This window comes from Anopheles moucheti, chromosome 3 (genome assembly GCF_943734755.1).
Source record: "Anopheles moucheti chromosome 3, idAnoMoucSN_F20_07, whole genome shotgun sequence".
NCBI lineage: Eukaryota > Metazoa > Arthropoda > Insecta > Diptera > Culicidae > Anopheles > Anopheles moucheti.
Window position 1 is genome coordinate 70,122,265 of NC_069141.1, and position 26,141 is coordinate 70,148,405.

The 26,141-nt window shown below is 44.0% G+C and overlaps 1 protein-coding gene across 3 annotated transcripts in view; it reads right to left on the bottom strand.

The window, feature by feature from the left end:
* The window catches only part of LOC128303908 (peroxidasin), a 41,196-nt gene extending 17,543 nt beyond the window's left edge, over positions 1-23,653 (bottom strand). Inside the window, exons 1-8 of one of the 3 annotated variants that reach the window (XM_053040995.1) lie at positions 23,558-23,653; positions 19,125-19,751; positions 9,112-9,327; positions 8,557-8,628; positions 3,716-3,954; positions 2,782-3,168; positions 2,508-2,693; positions 673-828 (exon numbers count right to left, since the gene is read on the bottom strand). In XM_053040995.1, coding sequence (XP_052896955.1) covers positions 673-828; positions 2,508-2,693; positions 2,782-3,168; positions 3,716-3,954; positions 8,557-8,628; positions 9,112-9,327; positions 19,125-19,339 — 1,471 coding nt within the window. In that variant the 5' untranslated portion in view covers positions 19,340-19,751; positions 23,558-23,653. Of the gene's footprint in view, positions 1-672; positions 865-2,507; positions 2,694-2,781; positions 3,169-3,715; positions 3,955-8,556; positions 8,629-9,111; positions 9,328-19,124; positions 19,752-23,557 lie in introns of all 3 variants that reach the window. The other 2 variants (XM_053040994.1, XM_053040996.1) reach the window with 2 other exon arrangements.
* Positions 23,654-26,141: the final 2,488 nt, after the last annotated feature.

Genomic DNA, 26,141 nt, shown 5'->3' on the forward strand with positions numbered 1-26,141 from the left:
CAATTCCGCACTATTTTATTTACATTTTGCATTAATTCGTCCTGCAAATTGCATACTTTCGGGCGTATTGCATGAACCCATTTTTTGAAACGCCTAAAGTTATGCAAAGCACGTCCACTAAAACCATGTTAGCCGTCAATATTTCCCTTTTTAACAAGCGTGTTAACAGAGACCGGCGAATGGTTTTGCTTGTGTTGTCTAGTTTTTATTCAACAATGTTTGCACTGGATGGTCAATATTGTGGCCAAAAACAATCCACACCACACAAAGCTGTACACAAGCAAATTCAATCTAGTTTAGTAAACTGTGCGGGAATGCAATCGGTTCGGATTAGTGGAGTGCGTCGAAATGTTGCATGCATGCATTCGAAAAAAAAAATCACTGCTATCGAGCGCAAACAATGGATTCTTTTACACGGACTTGGATGGATGTTTAGGCATGGTAAAATGATGTAATACTTCAGTTTTTTAGTATTTCATTGAAGGCGCAACGGCTTATTGTGAGACTTGACTAAAGTGAACAGGATGATTGACCTACGAAGTTGTTACAGAAAGCCGAAGAGGAGTAAAATGTATCATCTTTCTAATTGTTAGGGCTGTGTGTAGAAAATGAATGACTAGTAGTTTACTTCCGACAGGATATTTATACAAACACATCATGGAACTTACTTACCCTCATGTTCCCCGGTTCCGGAATCGCCCGGAATGGCATTGCTACGCTCGGTCGGTTTTGGGGATGGTTTCGACAGCGGTGTGGCACTATTTGGTGGCTGTACGGTGGTTGGGTTGCCGTTCGTTGTACCGGTGGCCAACGACGCGGTTGCGGATGCTGTCGGTGAGGTGGTGATGGATGCAAGCGGTCGAGCTAGTGTTAGCAAAAACGGTTACATTAGCATTCCTGACAGCGTGCACATTTGGGGGCGTTAGGTGAGTTATTTTGGGGAATGGTGCGATGTTTTGGCATTGTAGCGTAGAAGAATGCGAAAAGCAATTAACAGGTGCAGAGCGGTGTAAAGGTGTATCGTTTTTGTTCTGTCTGTTGTTCGGGGAAGGAGTGACTTTAAAAGCGGTTATGTCGTGCTGGTTGCTCTAGCACTTGGGTCACGACGTGACAGTTATTCTAAATTAATCTTAATTATATATATTTAAGCTTAAGGTATTGAGAGAAATGCGTTAATTTTCTATTGTTTTATAGTTGTCTTGTCTGTGAGTCTCGCCAATTAAATAATGTGAGGAGCACAGCGCCTAAAAGTATGCAATATAAAAATTGCCTTTTGAACAGCTTTCAAGAAATTCAAATTACAAGGAATATGATGCATACGTTTAGACCGAGTGCTTCCAAAAAGCGATCCATTGCGTTTATGATCCCCTCAGCTGGTGAATTATTCAACGTAACTGTATAATTTATACGATCATCCGATTATAGACCCGCTTGATTGACCTTTTGCCATTGCTCCGACTTTATGACTCCCGAAACTTGTGCACACAATTCCAACTGGCACACAGACATCAAGCAGCTTTACAGTAATTTTCTCAGAAACTATATCTGTAACAATTGGCCTTTATCGAGCTGGTGTACAATAAATCTGTGAACGGCCCCCAGTTTGGTGGCTGCGCTAGCGCAAAGTTCATTTGCATCGAAGTTTGCGTAAGGTTAGCGCAAAATTATTCTCGGAACGATTTTCCTACCCCTAGAACATAAGTTCCTTGGAATTCGATACCTTTAAGTTGGTCGTCCGCGCCGTTGCGCCTGAATAATGTCGCGAAACGTACGAACAGTGCACACAACATTCTGTGTGCTTGTAGGCGGAAAACCCGATGCGGACAAAAAGTTTCGAAAGCATGCGAAGAACGAAGCGCTCAAGTGTTTCGAGCGTGTGTACAGCGTCAGCGTACGTTCGGAACCCGACAGTACCGAAACCATTACACTTGCGGTAGACATTTGTTTAATCGAGCAAAAGACGTCTTGCACGCTTAGTTTAACATGGAGCTCGTTTTTCGGGCGCAGGGGAAGGCAACCCCAATTCCGGATATCCAAGGGTTTCCACCGCGCGCGTACGCGCGTCCGACACAGGTAACACCGTAACGCAAGGGTATGGTACCGGATGTGGTTGAGCATTCCGCACCAGTTGTCATGTGGCTTTGAGCGTGTGCTGGTATACCGTGCCAGCTCGACAATGTCGACTACTGCGCCGAACCGGGGTTCTGGGTTGTTTTGCATCAAAGTGCGAACGATTTGCTGTCTTCTTGTGTTTCCACCAAGGCAAATCCATCGCTCTCCAGCGCTGCCGTCTTTTGTAACGTGATTATCTCCACTCGAAAGTGATGTCAGTCGTAAAGCCTGAGCCGAGCATGGCCCCGGTGTCGATTTGTGTTTCACCGAAAAGATGATGAGCTACGTCCGGAGCGGACATGGATAAACCGCAGGTGTTTGGATCAGGTCGGGAATTAGTGCACTCCCTGGGCGAAAGATTGAGGTGGTGCCCTGTTATGGGACCGTACACTTACCGTTCACCAACACCGTCACGTTGACCGAAATGTTGCCGAGAGCGTTACCGGCACAGCAGGTGTAGATGCCACCGTCATCGAGCGTCGACATTGGCAAAATCAGTGAACCATTGCCAAACAGCTTGATGCGCCCGTTCTGGATGTTTTCGTTATTGAATTTCCATAAAATGCTCGGCGTCGGTGCACCTGTGCGTGAGAGAAAAAGGGAACCGTGTACCGGCGTTTGGATGCAAACTGGTGTTTCTAATTGGCAGCGACGGCGTTCGCTACCTACCGGTAACAACACAATCCAGCACGATTGGTTCACCCTCGAGCAGTTCGTGCGGATCCACCGGTGTACGCAGGAACTTTGGGGCTTCCGCTTCGCTTTCGACCACATCGTTGTTGACTGCCAGGTGGGCGGTGCGTGACCGCGACTCCCCGAGGGTATTGCGGGCAATGCACGCGTACTGGCCAGCATCGGCCGGGACGATCTCGTCGATACGCAGCGAACCGTCGGGCAGTAACGTTACCCGACCGTCCGACTCCGGGCGGACCGCACTGTCCTCAAACAGCCATACCATTTCCGGTCGTGGGGCACCCGTTGCCTTGCAGCTGAATACGGCCGTCTGGCCGTAGCTTATCTCGATGTCCCTCGGCTGGACGACAATTTCCGGTTTCACTGCAGAAGGGGATGAAAATGGGTGGTGAGGAAGGATATTGAAACGAACGCATCGGGTTGGGATCGCCCGAAAAAGATGACCCCCACTCTCCCACTGGGTAGCTTCAATTTTCCCGGATTCCGGGCAGCTAATCGGATTTCAAGGGATAAAACTTGGCAAATGGCATGATAGCATCGATCAGAGACGCCTCTAAATTGGACACCAAGAATTTCGTCCTTTTTTTTTTTAGCTGGAACATCTACTGAATGCCCACAAATCAAGCAATCACGCTAATGATGAACTTATTCATGACGGTGCAGGTGTTTTCATTCATTTGTACACCGTCAACAGTTATTAGCACTATTTATTCCACTTCGCCATTTTTCTGGTGCCCGAAGCCATGAAACACAATGCTGAATAACAGCCCTAATGAGACACATTTTAATGTTGCACTCGAAAACGAAAAAAAAAAAAACAGGAATGAAGCGCACGGTAAACGAAAAGAAACTTTGTTTATCACGAAAACGAATGCGAAGGGGACGCGTCCCGGGGCCACACAACACTTACCGCAGTGGAAGTCCTCCTCCGTGAACGAGCTAATTGGTTGACCTTCGAGGAAGGGCGGTGTGGCGCAGGTTGCGCCGGCCACCAGAGATTTCCGGTTCGGTTGCTGCATCGTCCGAACGAACCAGAGCAGTGAGCAATCGCACTCGAGCGCATTATCGTCCAGCCGGAGCCGTCGCAGCGATGGCAACCGCTCGAAGCTTCCCTCCGGTATGTTCTTAATTTGGTTGCCGTGCAAATAGCTGTCGATGGGAGAGGCCAACAAAACACACCGGGGAAACGGGGGGGCGGAAAAACAAAAGGTAGCGATGGAGAGCGTTAAGACCGGGGAATCCGTTTATCTCAAGCGGTGCTGGCAAAATATTTATCGTCCCGGAAGCGGCTGCAGGTGCAAATCAACCTTTGGAGTGTTTTGGGGGTGCTTTTTTCTTTACCTTTTATTTTTTGGAACGACTTGGATTCAATTTGGCAAACTTTCTTCATTTCACTTCGCACGTTGCAAGGTAAGTGTACGAAATAAGAGCAGAAAAATAATGGGTCCAGCCAAAATGATGTAATGAAGGAAACGGTAAACGATGTTATTGTCGTGCTCTTACGCCGTGTTGTCATTAACATCGTTGTTTTCAATCGCGTCTTTTGATTTCTTGGAAATAATCTTGCCGAAAGAAATAAACAAGTTGTCAGCTCGCTTTTCGGTAGAATATTGTACATCCATTAATAGTAGGTGCTCAAGCACACCAAGCCATACCTTGCTTAGTAAAACGCCTAAAATTATGCAATCTTCACAACAAAATGGCTATTTTGTTATTTGGAACTGCTTATTGGGTGGTGTTTTTAATTTTTTTTTTCCTGTCGTAACGTACTGTTTTCCCAAAATTACCAAAATGGTAGGAAAAACTAACCGTTTCTTTCATCTGCTGTGAAATCGCTGTTCCGGAAGATCCGTAGACTGACGTGTCGATTTAATACTTAAACTACTGCGTCAATTAGCGTCGATTATTTTACCATTTTCAATTACAGTTACACCGATAGAAACAACACCGAGACACAAGTTGTGGAAGATGTTTTTGAACAGCTCCCGGAAAGCAAATCCAAAGAAAAAGCGAAGCGTATACATGCACCGTGAGCAATACGCTTCAAGCACCACACCGGCAAATGGAATGCGAAGCGGAGTAAATATCAGCAAAACGAGTAAACGTTCCTCTCCTTTCTCCTGCGATGGATAGGCAGTAGAACAGATGGGTTGGATCGGTAAAAGATGGAGTTTGGGGTGTTTGTTTTTAATTGCCCACCTCCTTACTCCGTAGAAATAGGTTTCCGTTCGTCTTGCCGCACCGTAAAGAGATTGCCTGTGGATACGGTACGAAGTGCCGCAACGAATACATGCGCAACCTGACTAAGACGTCTGCTGAGCCAAGAATTTCCACTTAAAATGGATGCGAAAATCTTAAACCCCTGGTTGGCCGTTCCTATCTCCTTTCTTTCGGTTTTGTTTGCGTTGTTTTCGAGTTCTTCCCTTATATTGCTTGAAGTTTCCAGTGTTGTTTATGTAGCTTTCTTTTGTGATATCCTCTTTCCTCAAGTAGACGTCTTACAGTCTCATCCCGGTGGAAGTTGATATGAGTAGGGATGTGTGTGTGTGTGTGTGTAAGTTTATTTACTCATTTCATTTGCTTCCCTACCAGACAAGTGGCATTTTCTCGTTATTATCATTTTTTAGCCTTTAGAAAATTATAAGACTTGTCAAGAAAGGGATGTCGGAAAGAGAAGAAAAAGCTTTCTTTAATAAAATACAAATCGCTCGAGGAAAAGCAAAACAAAAAACAAAATATTGATTTCTTTTTTTTAATTTCATAGCAAATCTTCTCGTCTCTTCTAATTTGAACAACTCTTTCTATTCATTTTTTTATGAACTTTGTAGTAGGTGGCTAGTTAGTCGTGTTTCTATTTCACACAATTCCTTCGTAGTTCCTTATTAAACTACGCAACTATCGATTTTTATCATGAGAAACCCTTTGCTATTGAGATTTTCCTCTCTGCCTTTCTTCTTCCCAACGACGGACAACGAGAAATTCACAATTTATCGATATGTTCACCCTCGGTGCTCTGGTGCTTCGGTCCTCCGGCTTCACAGTTTGGAAAGCGGAAGTAGCGACGACCTCCGGTAAGGTATTGTCATTGTCATTTTCCGTTTTCTTGTCACATTTCGCAAATAATAACAACCGCCGAACAGGCGACCGGATATTGTTGTTTCACGAGTTTCACGGACCCTTTCCCGAGGGTATGTCCGTCCATTCGCAGCCAGCACGACGACTTCCCAGCATGTATTCGCCACGGCCGGGATGGCGCTCTGGTACGTGCCATGCAAGCACCACATCTCTAATGTCATTGTCATCGTCGTCACTCACCCGCCCATGAGTCCGCGACATGGCGGAACCATCAACGTTCAAGTTCTATGCCCTTTTTCCGTTTTTTTTTTCTCTCCCCGTTCCAATAGTGAACCATTTCCTTTACTGCGAACGTGATGGTTGAGACGCCCGCAGCCCTGGTACGGTGGGTCGACCTATCCTCGGGCTTCCTTGCTAGCTCTACCGTCTGCCATCTTTGCGCCACATTGCGTCTTTCTGTTTATGTTTTTTTTTCTTGTTTTTGCCGCCTGATTGGTGTGTTGTTCGGATCACCGTATCCAACTCTAGCAGCTTCCGGTTTTAATCAAATGGTTAATATTGAAGTACCCGGAGGCGCTTAGTTTAAATTAAAAACAAAAACCTCCCGAACAAACTTTTGCTCACAACACGGCCCCTGTAGGCGAGTACTGGTGAAGGGTGGCGGTGTCGATAGCAGAACAGAACAGATACACCCATTAAAAGATTAACTTTTATCCTCCGGAGAGCTTGAGCAGAACTTTCAACGAAAGTATGCCCGTCGGCTTGTTGCAGTACAGTAGTCGCAGTCGTGTGCGGGAAAGTTGTGCGGGAAAATATGTTCGGGCGAAGTGGCAACGACTTGAAACTATTTTCAAACTAATCAGTTTCCAATCAGGTAATTGTCACACATACACACACACACACACACACACACATCGAAGCATCGGGAGTTAAATGGGGGCTTACGGTGAAACTCCCCAGAGGATCACATAAGCTTGCAGGCCGGAAAATTGGTCTGAGTTCATTCAATTAATTTTACATCGGTCAAAGTTCGTGCGTAGAATTGAGAAAAGGTGTCAAATTCAAGACATTTGAGGCACTTCGAACCGGTTAGACATCTCACATCCCCACCGTAAGGTGACACACGAATTGAAAGACTTCTCGGATCTCATCCTTCTCTCCCTAAGTGAGACAATATCGTCTGGAGATTTTTTTTTGCGTTCAATCCACATTCAACTTATCGGTGCAGAGAATTCATGCGCTGCGTACGTAAGCCCCAGGACATCGTTGTATTAATTATCCAGCAAACGTGTCGGAAAATCTTCCCGGCATCTTCCGTTGCCCGTGCGCTTAGCGTTACATTAATTAATCCGGAAACAAGATTTATTAAATGAGCTCGCACACCGAGAGCGTGCTCATATTTGGGATTATTGCCCTTGTCCTAGCTGATTTTCCTATGCTGCTGTTCGCTGCTATTCGTTTTAATTCCCCCCCTGGCCCCTTTTTTCCTTTTTTCTTAATTTAATTAGTACCATGGCATGAGTGATTATTGGATTTTGGAATACGTCACTTTCTTTACTCTTTCGGCCACCCCCCCAGCAGCGTTTCGGTTTGGCATGCAATTAGAAATAATTACAGTCGTTTATAACAATTTAATGCGAGCGTCTAAAACGAATGTGCTGTACCGGCATTTATCCGGTTGGGTGGAGCTTTAAAACGCCAAACACGACCAACAAAAAGATACTCGTGGCATTCAAGCAGTGATTGAATAACAGACAATTGCAACAACATGGTGGGGTTATAAATGTAGCCACATTAATCTAACATTTTTATTTTGCTTTGTTAAAGATATTTGATAAATTGTTTTTTTCAAAATTTGTTTTAAGATTTAGCCCAATTCTTTTCGATGGTTGTGATTGTAACGATGTGATTAAAAAAGAAGACCTTTACAGTATTGTTCTTGAGTTGGCTTATAGAGACTTTCAGCCTAACGGATGCAAGTTTATAATCAATTTTTTCAGTAGAGATTAGTTTATTTCAGGAATTCTAATAAATTAGTTTGGTTCTAATAGATTAGGGATTGAGAGGTAAGAACGAAACCTGCCACATCCGAGCATTTTGAAGAGAAGAATTCTGTTTTTTTACAGAAGGCTTTAGCATTGTAGAGTGTTGTGTAGTGAAGGTGAGTTTGGAATCGAAAGTGATGCCTACATTTTTTGTGTCCTGGACTGTTGGAATGCTGTGTTTATTAATTACTTGCTTGAGAAGCCTTTACGGTGAACAAAAGGATCAATTCCATTCCGTATTCCATTTAATTAAACATTCCTAAAAACCGATGGAGTAGTATTTCGGTTAGGTTAAAAGCACATCGATTTTCCCTTTGTCTATAAAACCCAGAACCAAGACCAACCAAGAATCGTTTGCTTTACCGATCAAATAAAACTCTTGAAATACATCGCATAATCAATAGCCATTTCAAATGCTGCTACGGCTGCTGAGAAATGGATTCCGTTTGGATCACTTTAAAATAAAAAGAGTCAGAAAAATTGAAAACGTACCAAAACGGGATGAAGCTTTACCCATGCACGGTTCACTTTCACAGCGAGCTAAAGGTTGATTTGCACCCAGCCGAGCTTCCATGCGCTCTAATCCAATGCACTCGCTGATTCTCTATAGTATATCGCCTTTTATACTTACAGTCGTTCTAGGGAGGCCATGTTACTGAAGGTTTGCGGTTCCAGCCGGCTCAGATTGTTGAAATGCAAGTACCTGCAAATGTGGGTGTGTGTTAGAAGAGTTTTTTCCATTTTTTTTCGCCGTGCCACCCATCAGGAAGTGAAATTTTCGCGAACGACGGTGCACGGAACGAAAGTGCAGTAAGAGCAAAATTTTGCAGCTTGAGAGGCAATTGTAAAAAAAAACCCCGTCACTCCGGTGAATAGATTCGCAATCAGTGGTTCATCAAATATTCGGCCTCGGTTGTACTTTCGTTTATTTGTATCCCCACCGTGGGGATGTTTTCTTTTGCCGTCCGTACCACGCTTCCCTTGTTCACGGTGACACGGCCACGGGGCCTCATTTCCCGATTTTCGTCGAATTTTGTGCCAGACCGCTGAGAAGCGGGTCCCCAGGTTCTTGCCCGAGTAACCCGAGTACGGAACATTCATCAAGCGCGGTTTACCGGCGTAAGTGTCACTGTTCAGCGAGGCGCGAAATTCAATGAGCCAGATGGTGGTATGCTTGCGTACTTACATGCTGTGGAGCCGGTTCAGCGAGATGAATGCATCCGAAGCGATGGCGCCAATCCGGTTACGGTTGAGATAGAGATACTTGAGCGATGGCAGGTCCCGGAATGCACCTGAGTGGATTTTCGTCAGCTGGTTCTCGTTAAGGAATATCGTATGCAAATGCAGCAGCCCGTCGAACGCACCGGTCGGTACCTCGCGGATGTGATTGTAGCGCAGATCGCTGGCAAAATGGGAAAGAGAACGGGTAATTGCAATCATTAGCATTTTTATCGCCCTGCTGAAGTTACAAGTGTATTTTAAGGGTTTATTTTATGCAAAGTTCATGAATAATCATTTCGTACCGAAAAGTAAAATCCGCAATCCATGTATAAAGAACAAAAATAGTTACAATAGTAAAATGTTGCTTCACATGTTGTTTGTACATCGGGTTAAAAAAAAATAGCCTAAAAGTATGCAATTTGCATGGCACATGATACTTTTTTGCACGAAAAAATGGGATTGATTAGGTACTCGGTTCAGTTTTCCATCCGTTTCGTTTGTGCGTACAAACTGCAATGCAAATTTGTGCCATTTGCACACAGCAGAATCAATGAGTTGCCATCCGGCACTCGATACGATTCCACCGAGCATTGCTTTTGTCATCAGCGCAGGTGCAAATTTATGTTCCGCACTGTCTGTCTGTGCAGCTTGAGCAATCTTGGGCGCAAATGGTTTCCCATTCGCTCCGAATTCAAACAGAACATTCAAGTCAAGCGACTATCAGCTTGCAAAGATGGGAAAATAATACAGCTCGAATAGCACAACCGATGTTTGCCCTGCTTTCTGCTGCCACTTGCTGTGTTGTCCCGGTGGAGGAAAACCGCCCCGCTTCCTACCTTGATTATGTTCGTGATGATGTTCTCGTTCCACGCCGCACAGGGGGGCCTATGGGTCCCCCTTTTTGTTCCCCATTCGCCGTCGCAAAAACTCACGCCGCCCGGGGCTCAGGTTTCGGGCGGAGCGAATCTGCCGCACGGTAAGTAAAAGCAAATCTAACTTTGCTAACGAAATATTCATATTTTCATTTCTTTGCCTCTTCGGAAGGGAAAAAGTTGAGCTGCAACCGATTTTCCAACCCGGCAAAAGGGCAAACCACGACGCGCCAAAAAAACGGCCCTGTCTTGGGGAGTTTGCAGAATTGAAAAGCAAATGCAAAAAAAATGTTAAGATTTCCTTCGAGAGAGCAAAGCCAAAAGACAGAGAAAAGGATAGACGATGGGGAAGAAAGCCGACCGAGAATAAAACCCTGGCGCTACATAATAAAACGTACGACTACACAAATCTTCAAACCAAGAGAAATGGATCGTTCTTTGGGGAGGAAAAGTTTGGCCAACTTGCTACCCTTGCCAAACCCTTCGTTCCCTACGTTAGTCCCAGTTGCCGCCATGGCAAACCTGGGACAAATCTATGCGCTAACGTTATTTAAAGTGCTTCCGTCCACATGGAGAATTTACAGATGGGGAAGGAACATTCCACAGGTCAACAACTGGTGCTGGTGTAGTTTTTTGCCCCACCAAGAACATCTCCAACTTTAGTCGGCTTTGTGACAGAGTCGCCCTAATACTTATGGTTTTTGAACGCTGCGTCAATATGTGGTGCGGTTTATGCATATCCTTTTTGTATGTTTTATCTGCTTATTATTAATGACGAACTGGAGTGTCAAAAGTTGATTAAAAAAGGAATATTGTTCTATAGATTGCATACCTTCAGGCGCCCAGCAAAGGTATCGTTTAATGTCTAAATTGTCACAAATTTAATAATAAAGTTCGCTTGCTATGGAGTTTTCCCGGAATGTTCACCTCCGGTCCACGTCCGGTACTGCCATTATTAGGAACAATTTTAAAGTTTATTTTCTTGTCACGATCTATCACAATATTCAAACTGTCACCGATTGAAACTTCATCTAAAATGCAATATCAAAACAATAAGCACACCCCCACAACGCATCGCGTGTCTCACGGTACAACGTACAAAGTTTTCCCTTCGAAACACAATATCGGTTTGCTTCTCAGCGCATGTTCCTGCTAAAATGGCCGTCACGTTCGTTTTGGGCAGAGGATTTCCGTTGAACTGACAGACTGCTCATACAACTGACGCTCGTCAGTTTATGCGTCTCACTGGCCGGTGGCAAATTCCTCGCTGAAGCAGTCCGAGCGCGATATGATCCGCTTGCTGTACGAAAATAACAATCGAACACAATGGCCACCTTATTTTGATCTTCTTTTGTGCTTGTGGTGGTAAAAGTGTGGCGCAAAAGTTGATCAGAAAATAACTTATGATTTTTGGAAAATAATAGACAGAGGTTTGCTCTTTCGACAGAGTCTTACGGGAAAGTTTGTTGAAGATCTGTTTTTTTTTTTATTTTTATTTGGTGTGGATCCTGTCAATCGACCCAAGGAAGCAAATGGGTGGGTTTGGAAGGGAAGGAGAATACGCTCCCGGTTGCAGATGGTTCGCATTGCTTGTTGAAAGAAGTTTCCCTCAAGTCAAAAACAATTGTTGAGCTGCCGAATGTGCCCGTAAAACTATGGATGCTAACTTTCTCATACCGATTCTTCAATAATCTTAACTTAAACAATTCCATTCACTGGTGGGAAGGATGAGTTTTCTGAAGGCGGCTATTTATTCTTCGTCTGGTGCCGAAACCGTATTTGCGAGCTATTGCCTTCGCGGAAGGATCCTGCTGGTGTGGGAAGCCGTTTCTTGCTACACCTCCATGCTCGATGCTTACATAAACATGTCGCGTCTAGACAAGTTTATGGCTCGAAGATGAATTATTTTCCATCTTGAGCTCATAAGTGTAGCGTACCAAGCAGCTGCGGGAAAGCCTCGTAAAATCGATCCATCTTATGATAATATCAGCCCCGAAGTGGTATCAGCCCCGCTGGTGTGGTGGAAAACTTCCCTGGCAAGAAGCATTTTCATTACGCCCCTTACCCACCATCTTTGTTCATCCTCCGTATTGGGTAACCGATAAGCGGCAAAAGGTTGTGGCAAAGTGGCTTCGATAAGAGGGGCGCAACGACCCGTCAGCATGCCGTTGTGTCCGGGGGGTCGCTTGCACAGATGCTAAGTTTTCAGCTATTTCCGTACGACATACAAATTACTCACGATGCGTCGAGAGCATTCCCATGGCGATGTAGTAGATCGGCAGCCCCACTATAAGATAGAAGCCCGGTTAAGTTTGTCGTACGGAAGAATCGTCAGGTTTTGTGTGATAGCGTCGAGATACAGCCCTTCTCCACCGGCGATCGCAGACCGAGAGGTGTCGAGCGCTGCAGGTTGGACCGGGGAACGAGGGCGCAAAAGAGAGTTAGAACTTAATTTACGCTTGCATAAATAATTAACTTATCGTTCCCGTTGCTGCAGCCTGGGTGTTCCACAACAATCACCACAACGGTAGGGCACGGTGAGAGTCAGTGCATGCGAGTCGTCGAAGAAGTCGTCATGTGCACTGGATGTGCATTTGTTAATATTTACCCCGTGGGAGAGGCGTTGCACTGAGGCATAAAATTTATGAGCTATTCTTCGTGTCCATAGCCCCGAGCCATTTTAAGGTTTGGTGGGTTTCGGAAAGGATTTGGAATGGCTGCGGGCATGTACGTACATATGTGCGTTCAGGGAATTGCAACAGAAATTATACAATCGAAAAGTCATGTGTAATGGGACTTCAGCTTGTGGTATGGAAGTTTCACTGGACGAGGTTGCTTCCTGTTAACTCAACATTATTGAAATTTAAGGATGAAAATATTTCACAGTAACAAAGTCATACAAAATAGGAAGGAAATATGTACATGAACTATTCTGAAAATATGAATCAAACCTGTTGAGATTTAGAGATCGACATATTCGGATTGGCACAACTCTCACAAATAGGGTCAGAGAGTAAAAACAATACTGAAGCTGCGAGTCAGGAACTTCAAATGATTTCATAAAACTACGTTTATGCTTATTGAATCTTTTCAATAGTAAGCGAGGAATGAGGCCAAAACAGGAATTGACTCCGCTGAGAATTTATAAATCCTCGGATCAACAGCAGATCCAGTCCCTTGAGCCTTAGATCCTCGAGGGACTTTGTTTTCGTTAGTGAGATCTTTGAAAATTTTCCATCGGGCCTGTTAAAATCTATTGCCGCACCAGATGCCAGTGCAGTCTACCAACTCCTGTTCTAAATACTGTGCAATACAATAGAACTTCTAAAGCATTCCATTGATAAACTTCAAAGGAGAGTACACTTATACCTTTCAAAGTAAACGTTTCTATTGCATTACTTGCAGTATAAATAACATGAGAATTTTAAAATCATTCCAACGATTTTCGAAATTCAAAGACATGAAACGATTGCAACACGAGTCTGTTGTGTGCACGGTCGCATGCTGTTAATAATAAACATGCTTCAAGTAAGCAAAGTTAGCTTCAAACGATCGTTTCACCCGAGGAATATCGCGTTTAAAAAAAAAAAGGGTTCTCCTCCTTTTAAACTAGCTTGGGCTACACTGGTCATACACTTCAGAGACATTTTCCCATTATTTTTGCAACAGCTGAAACAATGCTCTCTCTCTCTCTGCACCATTTCCACCCGTAGTTTACACGAAAATGTTCCTTTTACAATCTTCTCCCAAAATCAGTTGTGAATTCGAAAAACAAAAAACCAAACTACCCTTAGCACTAACGAAAACGAAAACCCAGCTGTAACGCAAATGGTCGGCCAATCGACGCCACTGAGCCCGACTTGCCCGATTATTTACGTTCCAGTTTAAACCGCCTGGTAGACGCAAAGTGTACTAAAAAACCAGCACCCAGCTGTATCCCGGAGCGTCACTTATTTACTTAAAAGTAAGCGAACAGCAACGAACGGGTGTACTGGGGTCTGGAAAGTGCCAATGGGGGGGGGGGGGGGGGGGGGTGAAAAAACATCCCCCCCCCCAATGGGTGCATGTTTGTGCAGTGAAACCTGGTTTCGGCAAGGCGAGATCAACAAAGCCCGGAAAATATGGACAACCCCCAAAAGGACATCGCTGATAAACATTACCACAAACCGGAGTCGGAACACGAACATTGGCTACGTCCACAATGTGTGTGTGTGTGTGAGTGTGTGGGTACATGTCCTGTCCCGGTGATATCGAATAGGAGGCGACCAGCAAAGTGTAAATGTAATTAAAATTATCCTCTTATTTATTGTGTCCCTGCGGGCTGACCGGACGGGCAGCCGTGTTTAGACAGCGGTGTGGAGGATTTTAAAATGTGCCGTTCAGTGGTCCGGTTGTGGAGTGAACCAAACGTGACCGTACAGCCATTTGTCGCACGCTTGCATACTACCCTTCCCAGAAAGTCCCTGGACAGTTCGGGTTCTAACGTTCTAACGCTGAAGCTACCGATAACATTCAAGCCCAATAAAACATAAGCGTGGCTGAGTGAGTGAGTGGAAGAAACGAGATCGGTGTGCAGAGATGGAGATAATTTTAAGGGTTGTTAGAACTCACAATGGCACTGCAACGAACGCACGGAGACTGTTTACGAAACCATAAAATCGGATCTTATTGTGGAAGTAATTGAGTGTCGAAAATATTGTGCGGAGTGTTAGCTGTGCCGTGCTTTGGGTATTTAAATAATGAAGTATTAAATCATGAGCAGGATTTATCGTGCAAGGTGCGTAGTTCCTATGACAACGGGAACTCGCATGATTTATATAGACATTAATTTCATCTTGATGATGACGGGTAGGTAATAATCGCTGTCATTAAGCTTACAGCTTAAGGAAGCAATTAGACAAACACAGTTTACGAAGATTTTGTACGGTGTATAGATGGTTTAGAAGACGATCTGTTTATAGATCCATCATTAAGCTTCATTTATAGGTTAATATATAGAGTGATCCATTTTTAAGCTTCATTTATGAGATTAAATTTAGGGTGAATAAGTCACGGATTGGGTTTCTGATTATGGGAGTAAGTTAATATTGTTTTACTTCCTAGTAGTAAGTAAAACATTTTATGGAAATGTACTATTAACATTAACGATTACACCCACTAAATGCTAATATTTTCGTTGAAACACAAAGTCGCCTAAATGTATGCAATTAGCATTACTATTTGTTCCCCATTGAACAATTCCTTCACTTTAGCAGTTCTTTAGTGGCTTGCTTGGAAGGAAATCTTTAATAAAAACATCCATCTGAGCAGTAAAAATTAAAGCACAACATACACACCAATAATTAAATTAAACTTCGCCATATGGGTGCACACACAATTTGGGGCTTTCGGGCCACAAATTGGGCTCCTAACAGCAACGCAAAAGTTCCGCATCGCGAGCAAAACGGCAAACAGTGTAATCATGAATAATAATTCCAGCGAACAACAGCATCACCTTAACCAGCTGTGTGCGACCTGCATCACCCACGGTTGATTGCGGTGCACGGTAACATTCTACCAGCATTACGCATGCCGAACCGCCAAGCCCCAAGGAGCCGCACTAATCGGCTTAACGTCACGGTGAACATTGGTTTGATAATGTACATTTTTCGTGCCCCGAGCAAGCCCTTTCCCTCGGCTACATGTCACCGGCAGCGAGCGTTCGGTGGGAATAGACGAAAAACCAAGGTGGAACCACAAATAAAAAAAAACACAGAAACACCCTACAACGCACCGAAAACGTCATCAAAGCCGCGTTGCCGAATGAGTATTATTTTTCAGCATGTTTTATCATCCTTCAGGCTCCATCACGCACTTTTTGTGCTGGGCCCGATGCTATCCGTCACGGGGAGAATGTTCACCGGGTGTAAACATAAATATTGCCCAGGTGAAAGCAAAGTTTCCCCAGCGTGGGAAACGTGCCCCATTGCCAATAGGAAACATTCCCGCAGCATATCGCACCGCGTAGCGCGAATCAGCCATTTGTTTCAGTCTCGGGTGCAAACTATGTGACAACAGCTTTTCTGCCCTGTCTGTTCTTTATCTTCCAGCTGCAAAATGGGTTCGAAGCATCCAGCGCGGCGGAAAAACAAAACCTCACCCCATCCCCAACGGGGGCGGGGGTTTTCCGTCAGAGATAAATGAATGTTTACGATTTCACCTGACGTCAGGTTACACTGCCAGTGTCTTCGGATATCAGATATCGGCGGGGCGGGGGTGTGAAAGATAATGCCATTCTGCCGAAAGGGGAGCAAACAGCGCTCACAGCATCACTCAAGTCTTTTGTGAAGTTTAATGAAATCATGGCACAGCGGAAGAATCGAAAGCGGTCCACTCTCTGTCTCTTCGGCTCCACCACAGCTCCATGCGCCTTTAAGTGAATGCAAATTAAATTGCCTTACGCCCAACGAACAGCGTTTTTTTTTCGGTGATGCGATGCGGGAGTGCTTCTTATTTTAAAACTGTAACGAAACTATTGAAGAGTGCTTTGGTTGTGGATTTTGTTACAAATAACCAGGCGGCTCCATTAGCCATTCTTGCCCGATTGGGCTGCTAATGGGTTCGATGGTCGGGACGGATTATGTTCGCATCATTTAGCGACGAACATCACGAGCAGCTAGAATGGGCTTTTGTGTTCGATAGACATTGTGATGAGTAACGAGAAAAACTTTGAAGGGCGTGCTAAATAGCTCTGTTTTTCTTTTGTATTATTATTCTATTGCATATTTGCCTTGGCATTAAATTAAAAATTCTTTCATGAATGGTAAACCTTCCAAACAAAATTATTGAATTGTTTTACTATAAATATAAATCATATGCTTAAGTTTTTTTCTTTTTACTGCAGTAACTCATTAAGAACTGCTTTAGCGAAGCATCGTGAGCAATAAACTTAACGACAATCAATGTTTGAGCAGTAATAACTATTTGAACTTCTTTTATTTTTGCAATCGTAATATCGCTCCCCGGGAAAACTACCAAAACTAAACTTTTCTCTGCAACTGCTGCCGGCTGTAACACGCTCACAGTATCAAACCAGCTAAAACAGAGCAACACTTCAAAGAAGTAAAGAGTTCTTAACCGTTTCTGTTCCTGTTTTCCTTCAATGCGCTTTTATTGTTATGTGAATACTCCACCTAAAACATCAAACACCACCATCGAGAAGCGAGAAAAAACACACACACAAAAGCCACGTCACACCAAAGAGTGTGCAGGGATTGCGAGAGGCCCTTTTACCGAGTGTACACGGTACCATGACGGCACCGGGTCCTCGTAATGGTGTAAAGGTTGCACAAAAAGTGGGGCGCGTTTAATTTGTTGCAGGTGTTATGAGATTTTTATGGAGTTAACCTGGCTAAGCTCGTAAAAGTCGTCACGGTTCGCTGCGGCTAAAGGTCGAGGGTGCTCGATGCCTAGCATCCCTTACAAACGGAGTCACGGTACGGAATGGGCTTAGAACCACGACTAATCTCGTAAGTGTACGCGTAAATCAACGCTCGGCATCGTGACGTGCGGAGGGATCGCGATTTATAAAGCAAATCCATTACCGGGCGCGTGCCTTGATATTTCTCTCTTAAAGATATGCTTTCCGGCACCGTACATCCCGTCCTTTGATGTATTATCGCTCTAAAACACATCACACTAATAAAAGCATCACGTTGCTTTTTAAGTTTTAAAACGATCAATAGCATCCTTTCAGCGCATTCAGGAAATTGATTATACGACCGGCAAATTGATTCGGTCATCATTTTCACCAATTAGCACAAAACATCCTCACGGCTAATGGTGAAATTAGTTGGCGAGCAACGATCGTTTGAACTCGTGCCTGGCCGTCCTAATCTAATTTCTCACCTCGCCAGCATAAAATGGCACACACTGATGGCTCGCGGTGGAGGAAGGATTCGCAGCACGGTGGGTTGCCGCTGTTTGCCCTATCTCCTTAATCGTTCGCGTTTCGAGATAACATTCGAACCGCTGATTACCGCCATTCTGGCACAACCAGCACAGCCTTTGTTTGCTAACCGCTGCAGCGATTGATGGAAGAAAATTCATAATTCCGGGCAAACTGTGTGCGAACAGTTTTGAGAGGAATTAATTAGTTATTTCTAGCTGGCATTTATGTGATGATTGAAACGCGAGAGTCGATGTATTCAGTTAATTTTTGTAAAAATGAACGGTTCATGCTGTAACAAGTTAATTAAAAATAATTAATATAAATGGTTCTCCGAGTACAATAACCTCATCAGTTATAAAATTAAGGTTAAAAACAGGTTAAATCAGGTTACACAAAGCTAATGAAATACAAACGTCTCTTGCGAGCGAATCCTTCACAAAAGCATCATATCAAAGCGCCTAAATGTATGCAATTTGTATGACATAATGGGCAAACATTTGCTATTCGATAGTGTTATGTTTGTTTTCTTATCGCTCCCTAGACACGTTCCACTCATTAACAGCCCCGATAGATAACTGAACCGTGAAGTGCTTTCGATAAGAAATATTTAAACAATAGGCTTCTTTATTAATCTCAATTCAACCTTACGAAGCAGTAAAACACAGTTTTATTTAGTGCAAACCCATTGTTTGTTAATCGTACAGGGTAAAAGTGCCGATGCCGGAGGTCGAAAAGTAGCATCTTTATGCAAGCAAGAAATAAAACACATTGTGTCAACTTTGTCAGCTTATCCCTTCTGCCGCACGGGTCAACCATATAAACTCCCCAAAATTACTGCCGTTTGGGGTCGACCCGAACCGGTCGTTAAATTTGCATAAACTTCGCATCCTACCTGCGTGCCGATACGAGCGCTACAAAAGGCTAAAAAGGCAGCAACATAAAAAAAACCGACCAGAATATCACTGCCCCTCAAAAAGCAGGGCAACATCTGTTGATGGAATTTATGTACCTACGAACATTCTAAGCTAAGCGATGAAATGAAATAAACACAACAGGGAGAGCAAAAACAAAGGCAACTTTACAAATCCAGCATTCAGCAACAGACAATCGGGTCACACACACACGCACGGGTCATCAGGGTGTGCGTGTGTTACTACGGACAAGGGAGCTACTCACATTATGCTCGTATCGGGCGGCATTTCCGGAACCTTATCGAGCTGCTGCTTGACGCATCGCACTGTACGCTGTTGGCAGGAGCATTTCGGCGGGCAACCGAGCCCTTCGACGAGCCCGGCCAGTCCGGCGAGGGTGACGATAGTGGCAATTAGCAACAGCCTGCCATTACCGCTAATCAGCCGCACCCGGTCCCGAAGCACATGGCCGCGTCCCATCGTACGGTTTGCTGCACTTCTTCACACTTTCTTTGCCGCTCTTTGCGCGCTTCTGCTGGGGGCAACTCCTACCCCGGGTGTTTTTTTTTTGTTGCCCTTAACTTGCTTTTTTGTGTTTTCTTGTATGCGTTTGTTCACTTACACTCCGATCTGGTTGTGTGGGCTCCCTTTTTTGCGGCGGGTTTCTCTAGTGCTGCCCGATAAGCATGTGTCGCTGACACTTTGCTTTGACTTTCGAACAAGAACGTCTAGAACGTTCTACGGGAACACAGGGAACAACACACACTCAAGCCACATGGACACAAGTACACACACAACACAACACACGAATTGCACTGTTTGGTCGTTTGCTTTCACTCTTGTTTCTTGGCCACAAACTGGAAGCGTTTCAATTATGGCAGCATCACTTAACCTTGACCAGAAATAAATGACGAAAAAGGAATACGTAGAGCAATTAGATCTGCATCTGCTCGATGGTCACACAAAGGGAACATGTTACATATCAGTTCCGCGTTTATTAGTTGCTTCGTGAATTGGTTGGGTTGCTTCGATGAACATTTGGTAATTATATTTTTATGAATAATCTCCTCCCTGAAGTAACAACTTTTTTCGAGTGGTTATCATGAAATAGTTCATTAGCTGTTGATTCTTCATGTTTGAAAATACTAGATGTAATCTTTTTTTACACTAAAACACTAAAACTACTAAACGTTTAAACCATTTTTTTAATAAAGGTTACTCTTTGTACAACTTCGGGGTTATGTTTTTAAAATGTTTTGGAGTTTGTTCTAAAGAATTGCTACGTAAAAGTCATGCATCAACTGGAGTATGATTGTTTATTCTCAAAAAATATATTAATTAAGAATAATCATTTCAATCAAAATGTTTGGTCTGGTAGTTCTAGCTGAAAACAAGAATACATAACTTTAGGCGTATTGTACCGTTTGTGAAATTTGCCTAAAAGTATGCAATTTAGATACCTTTGATGCTTTGATAGGCTCGTATAAATGCTTTTGTCATCATGTTTCGTAAATTCTACGTTCTCCTCTCATAAGCTTCATTTACCGACCTGCGCAGCGTTAAATACTTTGCCTAAAATTGTTTAAAATTCTTTCACAACTGAAACCCTGAACTAGAGCTGATTCCGCATTAAATGCAAATCAAATATCAGGCGATTTCAGTGTGCTTCCCTGTCTGCCATATCGTTGTTTCACCTTCACAACCGGACCCAGAACCAACTTTACCCATTTATGTAGCGGCTCGGCGCATGCAAACCGGCACACGAATTGCACGCGAAAACATTATTCGTGCTAGAATGCGGCGGACAACTTTCCCAAAATCGTGCCCGTTGCATTTTCTCTTTTAAAATTAAAAAAAAGGAACAAACACACACACACACACACGAACTGCTGGGAAAGTTTTCCCCTCTGATTGTTGTCTGGTTTGTGTGCTGTTTTTATGCGCTCTAAGGGTTTGTGTGAGTGTCTGTGTCCCGTTGGCGTTGTTCTTCGCGCCAGTGTTTGCTTGCTGTCGGGTGCAAAATGCGGGTGCTTAAATCCTCGCCCGGTTCGACACTCGGGGCAAAAAGCATTCCGCGAAGTTCCTTCCTAGGAATGTGGCACGGCGTTGGTGCTTTTTGTACGCTGGTGGCCGTTTTTCTACTCCCCTTTCGATGGGTGCTCTTAATGCGGCAAGGCAAACCGTTCCAACAGCGAGTCCGGTGCGGATTGCAGGAAGCGTTCCCGTGGAGCCGCACCCCTCCCAATTTCTCGATGCTCAGTTTTAATTAGCAAAGTTTCGGTGCAACCCAAAATCCCGGAACCGGAACCAGAAGAAACGAGAACCCATATTCCGTGTCGGTTGGCGGGTTAGGCTTCAGGTGGTAGATATTCCATCAGGACAGTTTGGCCACCGGGAAAGAAGATCCTTTTTGGCGTAATTGTACGGAGCGCATGCATTGGTGGATGGCGCGTATTCTGCCCAAAAAGGGACCAGGGATTGTTTGCTTTGGGAAATTGTATCGGCTACCGGAGTACAGTTGAAGTTTTGTGCCCCTTTGTCGGGCCCAAGTTGGGGTAAAAAGGAGGACACCAAGTAATTGAAATGTTCCCGCCTCGGGTGACAACTGGGCTGTTTATTTAATTGGAATTGCACGCAACGATGGTAAGCTTTGCCGGATTGTAAAATAGTTCCGAAAATAACTTTTGCGAACTGGAACTGGTGGGAACTTTTTCCAATGCAGACCTCTTGCGCCTGAAATCGGAATCATGTGTGCGGGTGTTTGTGCTTTTTTTTCGACTGTAATTCTACAAGATCCTCCCATAAAATAAAGCTTACCGACTCCTTTCCAAAACATTAGTAGAGTGATTCCATCAGAAATATTTAATACCTTTAGGCTCCATCTCTGATAACCTTTTTTTTTGTTGGTCGGTGGTTCGCATCAATCCCTACCGAAACCGCAAAGATTTATCAAGGCATCATGGGATGGCAAGTGAACAACCAATAAAAAAAGAGAGCAGAAAATTGAACCAACCCATGAAATTCTTCGCAAACCACCAAAGGGCCCATCGGTAAGGAGATCGGGTTCCATTCGGTAAAAGAATGACTAAATCCGGACAAGAATGACGACCACAACATAAAGCCATCGCACAACCGTATCGACGAAAGGGCACCCCCTCCGGATAGCTCCAAGAACCCTTTCGATTCCAACCGGATCGGGGTCGGAGTTACCACAAACGGGGACGTGGTTCAAGATAAAAGCTAAAAACCCGGTGCGACAGTGTGTGCGTTGTTTAGAATCCCTCCCATTGGAAGACCTCCAGCTGGATCCCCGATCCAGCGCCGTATCAAAAGCTCTGCCTAGGCCAACACTACCGTCAGCTATGCTTTGAATAAAAATGAACAATCAACGTTTGAATTGGGGCACGTTCGCGTTGAGATTCATTGCCGAGTGTGGGGTCGAAAAATGGGTGGAAGAAGTAGATCATCAGTGGATCACGAGGGTGGTCCCCGTTGATGCGAGATGGAAGCCGCCTATTCTTGTGGCGTACGTGATACGGTTCGCATGATGCAAACCCCAAAATAGTCTTTTTATTGTTAAATTTAGCAGGAAAGAAATTAATCTGAAACATACATTTCACATCCCCCGTTAGCGTACTGCTTCCTGTGCGATGAAGATTGTTCGAAACGGAACATAAATCACGCATGGTTATCTGTTTCAAATTCATTCCTAAAATGACTCATCTGCAGCGGTGGCTTTCAATTTGTGCACCTCAGAAACATCCTGAATGTCACGTACAGCACATCCTTTCAACGATAAGCACGGTGGGTGAGTTTACATTGCAGGTTCTATTCGTGTTGGGGTTACGTTAAATCAAAAGCACGAGTACGACTAACGATAATCACTGAAACCTTTCAACGTCCTTGATTGATGATGGCTATCTACTTCTATCTTCGAACAAGCGAGACCGATTTGTACTCCTTGTTTGTTTCCAATTTTCACTACCATTTTTCTACACTAAGCCATTCGAGACCATTTTCTAAATAACGTGTGAGTTTTAAGAGACATTAATGCACATTGCACATGCACCATTCGCACATCCCAACGAAACACCACTCGTTACTCTCTGGTGAAGGTGCGATTGCCTCAAGGAGTCCCGAACAAGCGCCACCAATCAACAACTGATCCCGATTAATCCCGACCACTTCAATCCACTCCATTATTGCACCACACTGTCTTGCGATGGTGCCGAAGCACGAAGCGATTTGTATGCAGTTAGCAGGATCGTCGACTAAATCCGCACGATGCACCACCACCGTGTCGATCCAATTACTTATCATCAAACGGTGGCTTAAACGGAGACAGGAACCACACCATCCGCGTCAAACCCGCGTCACCTTACACGGCACTTCACTGCCACCAATTGTTTACCGTGGCACAGTTTTGCGTGTGCTTCGAAACGATTGATGGCATTGACACAGAAACAGAGATGGTGAGATTTACACCACGATGACCCCGGTCTCCGACGTGTGACAATTAATTGTCATCATCTGCATCGCTTGCGGTACAATCTTCATTACTCCACGGGGTCGTGCACGATGCACTAAACCAAGAGAGGCTTACGTGCTCCTGATCCTGTCTTTACCTATTAAAGGTTCACTACGGTGGCAAAGAAATTAAACAGGACACGGGGAAAAAAAAAACCATCACCACTGTACCCTGTCTGCGAAGGGAGTGACACATTCTACGCCGACAACCACCAACACTCGACCAGCACGAACACGAACGTACGACAGTACCACACGGGCAGCGGTTCACAACGAACTGAACTGCAAGAAACACTAAGAAACGCATTTTCCAGCATCACACGCGCGCGCTGAGTTACGCTCACTCACCATCGGGATGGATGCTTCTCCGATGAGCGTGAGTTCCCGGGGGTTGATGCACAGCGTAGGCAGTGCCTGGTGCTTATACCGGCACTGTTCGGTTCGGCAAATGGTTGCCGGTGCCGGCACTCAGTCGACAGACCGTTTGGTCGTCGGTGTGGTGTTGCTTCGGCTTTTCTGACGTGCCGGCCACGGACTGCTGTTGCGTCGGAATGCATGGCACTCTTTGCCATTTGTGATTCTACTGAGTTTGACACATGACCCGGTGAAGCAGGGATGTAGCTTTGCGTTGAACATTGCGATGATTGGTGACTGGTAAAGATGCCAGAATAACAAATTTTGCTTAATTAATTAACAAACAGGAGAAGACTTTTAAAGTATTAACATGCACTAATTTGAATCCAAGTGAAAATTACACCCTTCAGCGTGTTTGCACAATAATGTGTATTTAACGTCTTCATAAGCCCCTGAAAGTATGCAATCATCCTCCATTTTTCACTTAATGACTTGCTACTGACAATTACTTAACTGAAAAGACTTGCTCGTCACGTTTATCATGTAGAGATGTAGATCTAACCTACGTCCAACCAAAATCTTTTGTTTCGAGACAATAATGACATCATTTGTTTTAGTTTAGGAAAAACCTCCAATCAAAGACAATTTCTAAACAAGATTGCATACAATCGGGCGCAAATATTTCGTGCTTTCCAGAAAACTTTCATAAAATCGTACAACTAAAGTCTGACATAAAAAGTAAAAATACAAAAATTGTTGACTAATCCATTAATTCAAACTTAATTTAAAAAAAATCAACTCGTTTACATACACAAAATGAAAGAACGTAAGCTTAAACTCGCTTTTAACTCATCAATTCAAGTCGATTCCACCGCCAATTCAACTTCACTTTAAGTGCATCAAAGACGCTCATCGCCAACGGCAGAAAGGAAAATGGAAAATGATATTCATGAAAGCGGTTTAAATGAGTGCACATTTATGCGCAAAGAACCGAGTAAAGGGCTTCGTTTGATGTAATCTGCTGGTCGTGTCCGCTCTGTCCATGCAATCAATACAGCTACCTTAGTTTTTTTTTCTGTGCAATAATTAACAGCTGGTCGCAACGATGCAACTGCCATTCTCTTCCGTAAAGTGTTCGAAAATCAAAAGCAACGATCATAATGCAGTTAAAAAAAAGATCCCATTCACTCGGTGTAATGTAATGAACTTCAGCGTTGTGCTTGTAAGTGGGCAACGCAAAACAGTGGTTTTAATCGAATTCATCTTCATTTTCGACACACCCGCATAATGTTGTACGAGTATTTTTTTTTTGTTGCTCCTTCTTCCCCATTCACTTGCTTCTTCGAATGTAAGCGGGAAGCTTCTTGGAATTTCAAACACGATATTAAATTACTTTTGCTCGCAAATTTCGTTACGGCACAAGGGAAATGGTACTGGGCAGATGGAAATTGCAGCACCAATGGTAAGAGGGAAAGTACAGACAATGTCCCGAGATTGCCTGTTGCCTTATACCTTCCGGCGCCCGTAGCAGACGTTGCTGCAGGTCAAGTGTATGTTGATGAAAAATTGTTTCGAAATCAAATGGTAAATATTTGTCGGTTTCGACCGTGGCGCTCGATGGCGTTGAGGATGATGTTGTACGGAAAATTGGCATTTCTTCATTAAGCATTTATTAAAAATTGTTGTGGATTTTACGACGACGTAGCCTAGCTGTGCAGAAAGGCATCTTTTATTGCAACTTCCTGCTGTTTGTATGCAAATGTTCAGTTCTTCTGCGGTCTCTCTTAAGTTTATTCTAATCTTCGTTATAACCCTTAAATCAATAACAACTCTCCTTTGCAAACAATAAAAAAGCACGCTCGTCGATAATCTCCCCAAGCATTATAAAACGATTGTTCAACTATTGAGCCACTTTGCCAATTCTTAGTGCCTGAAAATGTATCTCCCCTTCCACGAAACACTCGGCATCAAAGTAAAGAATACCACAGCGAAATCGCAACTCAAAATGCCAAGCAATGTTGATAAAACTTTCATTAACAAACTTTCCGTTAGTTACGTCACTTCCGGACGCCACATTTGTGTGAACTTTCTGTTTGCTCACTAGTTACCTCCTTCACGCGAAAGCTTACCCACAGTTTGCAGAGTCGGTGGTGTTGTTTTTGGTGTGCTGGTTGGTGGCGTAAAATAAATTATTTATATTTTCTTAAAATACATTTAAAAAAGTGCGCTTGATAAACTTTTGTTCGCTGGCCAGGATATTGTTGGATGGCATATCGCCACCCACCAAGCCCGTCGTCTGTCGTAATTTGGACGAAGGTTCGGTTGCTCCATCGGGCTGTTTGTTGCACTAGGTTTGATTGTTGCGCATTGTAGGATGAGAACACGGGCGGGATGGCTTCTT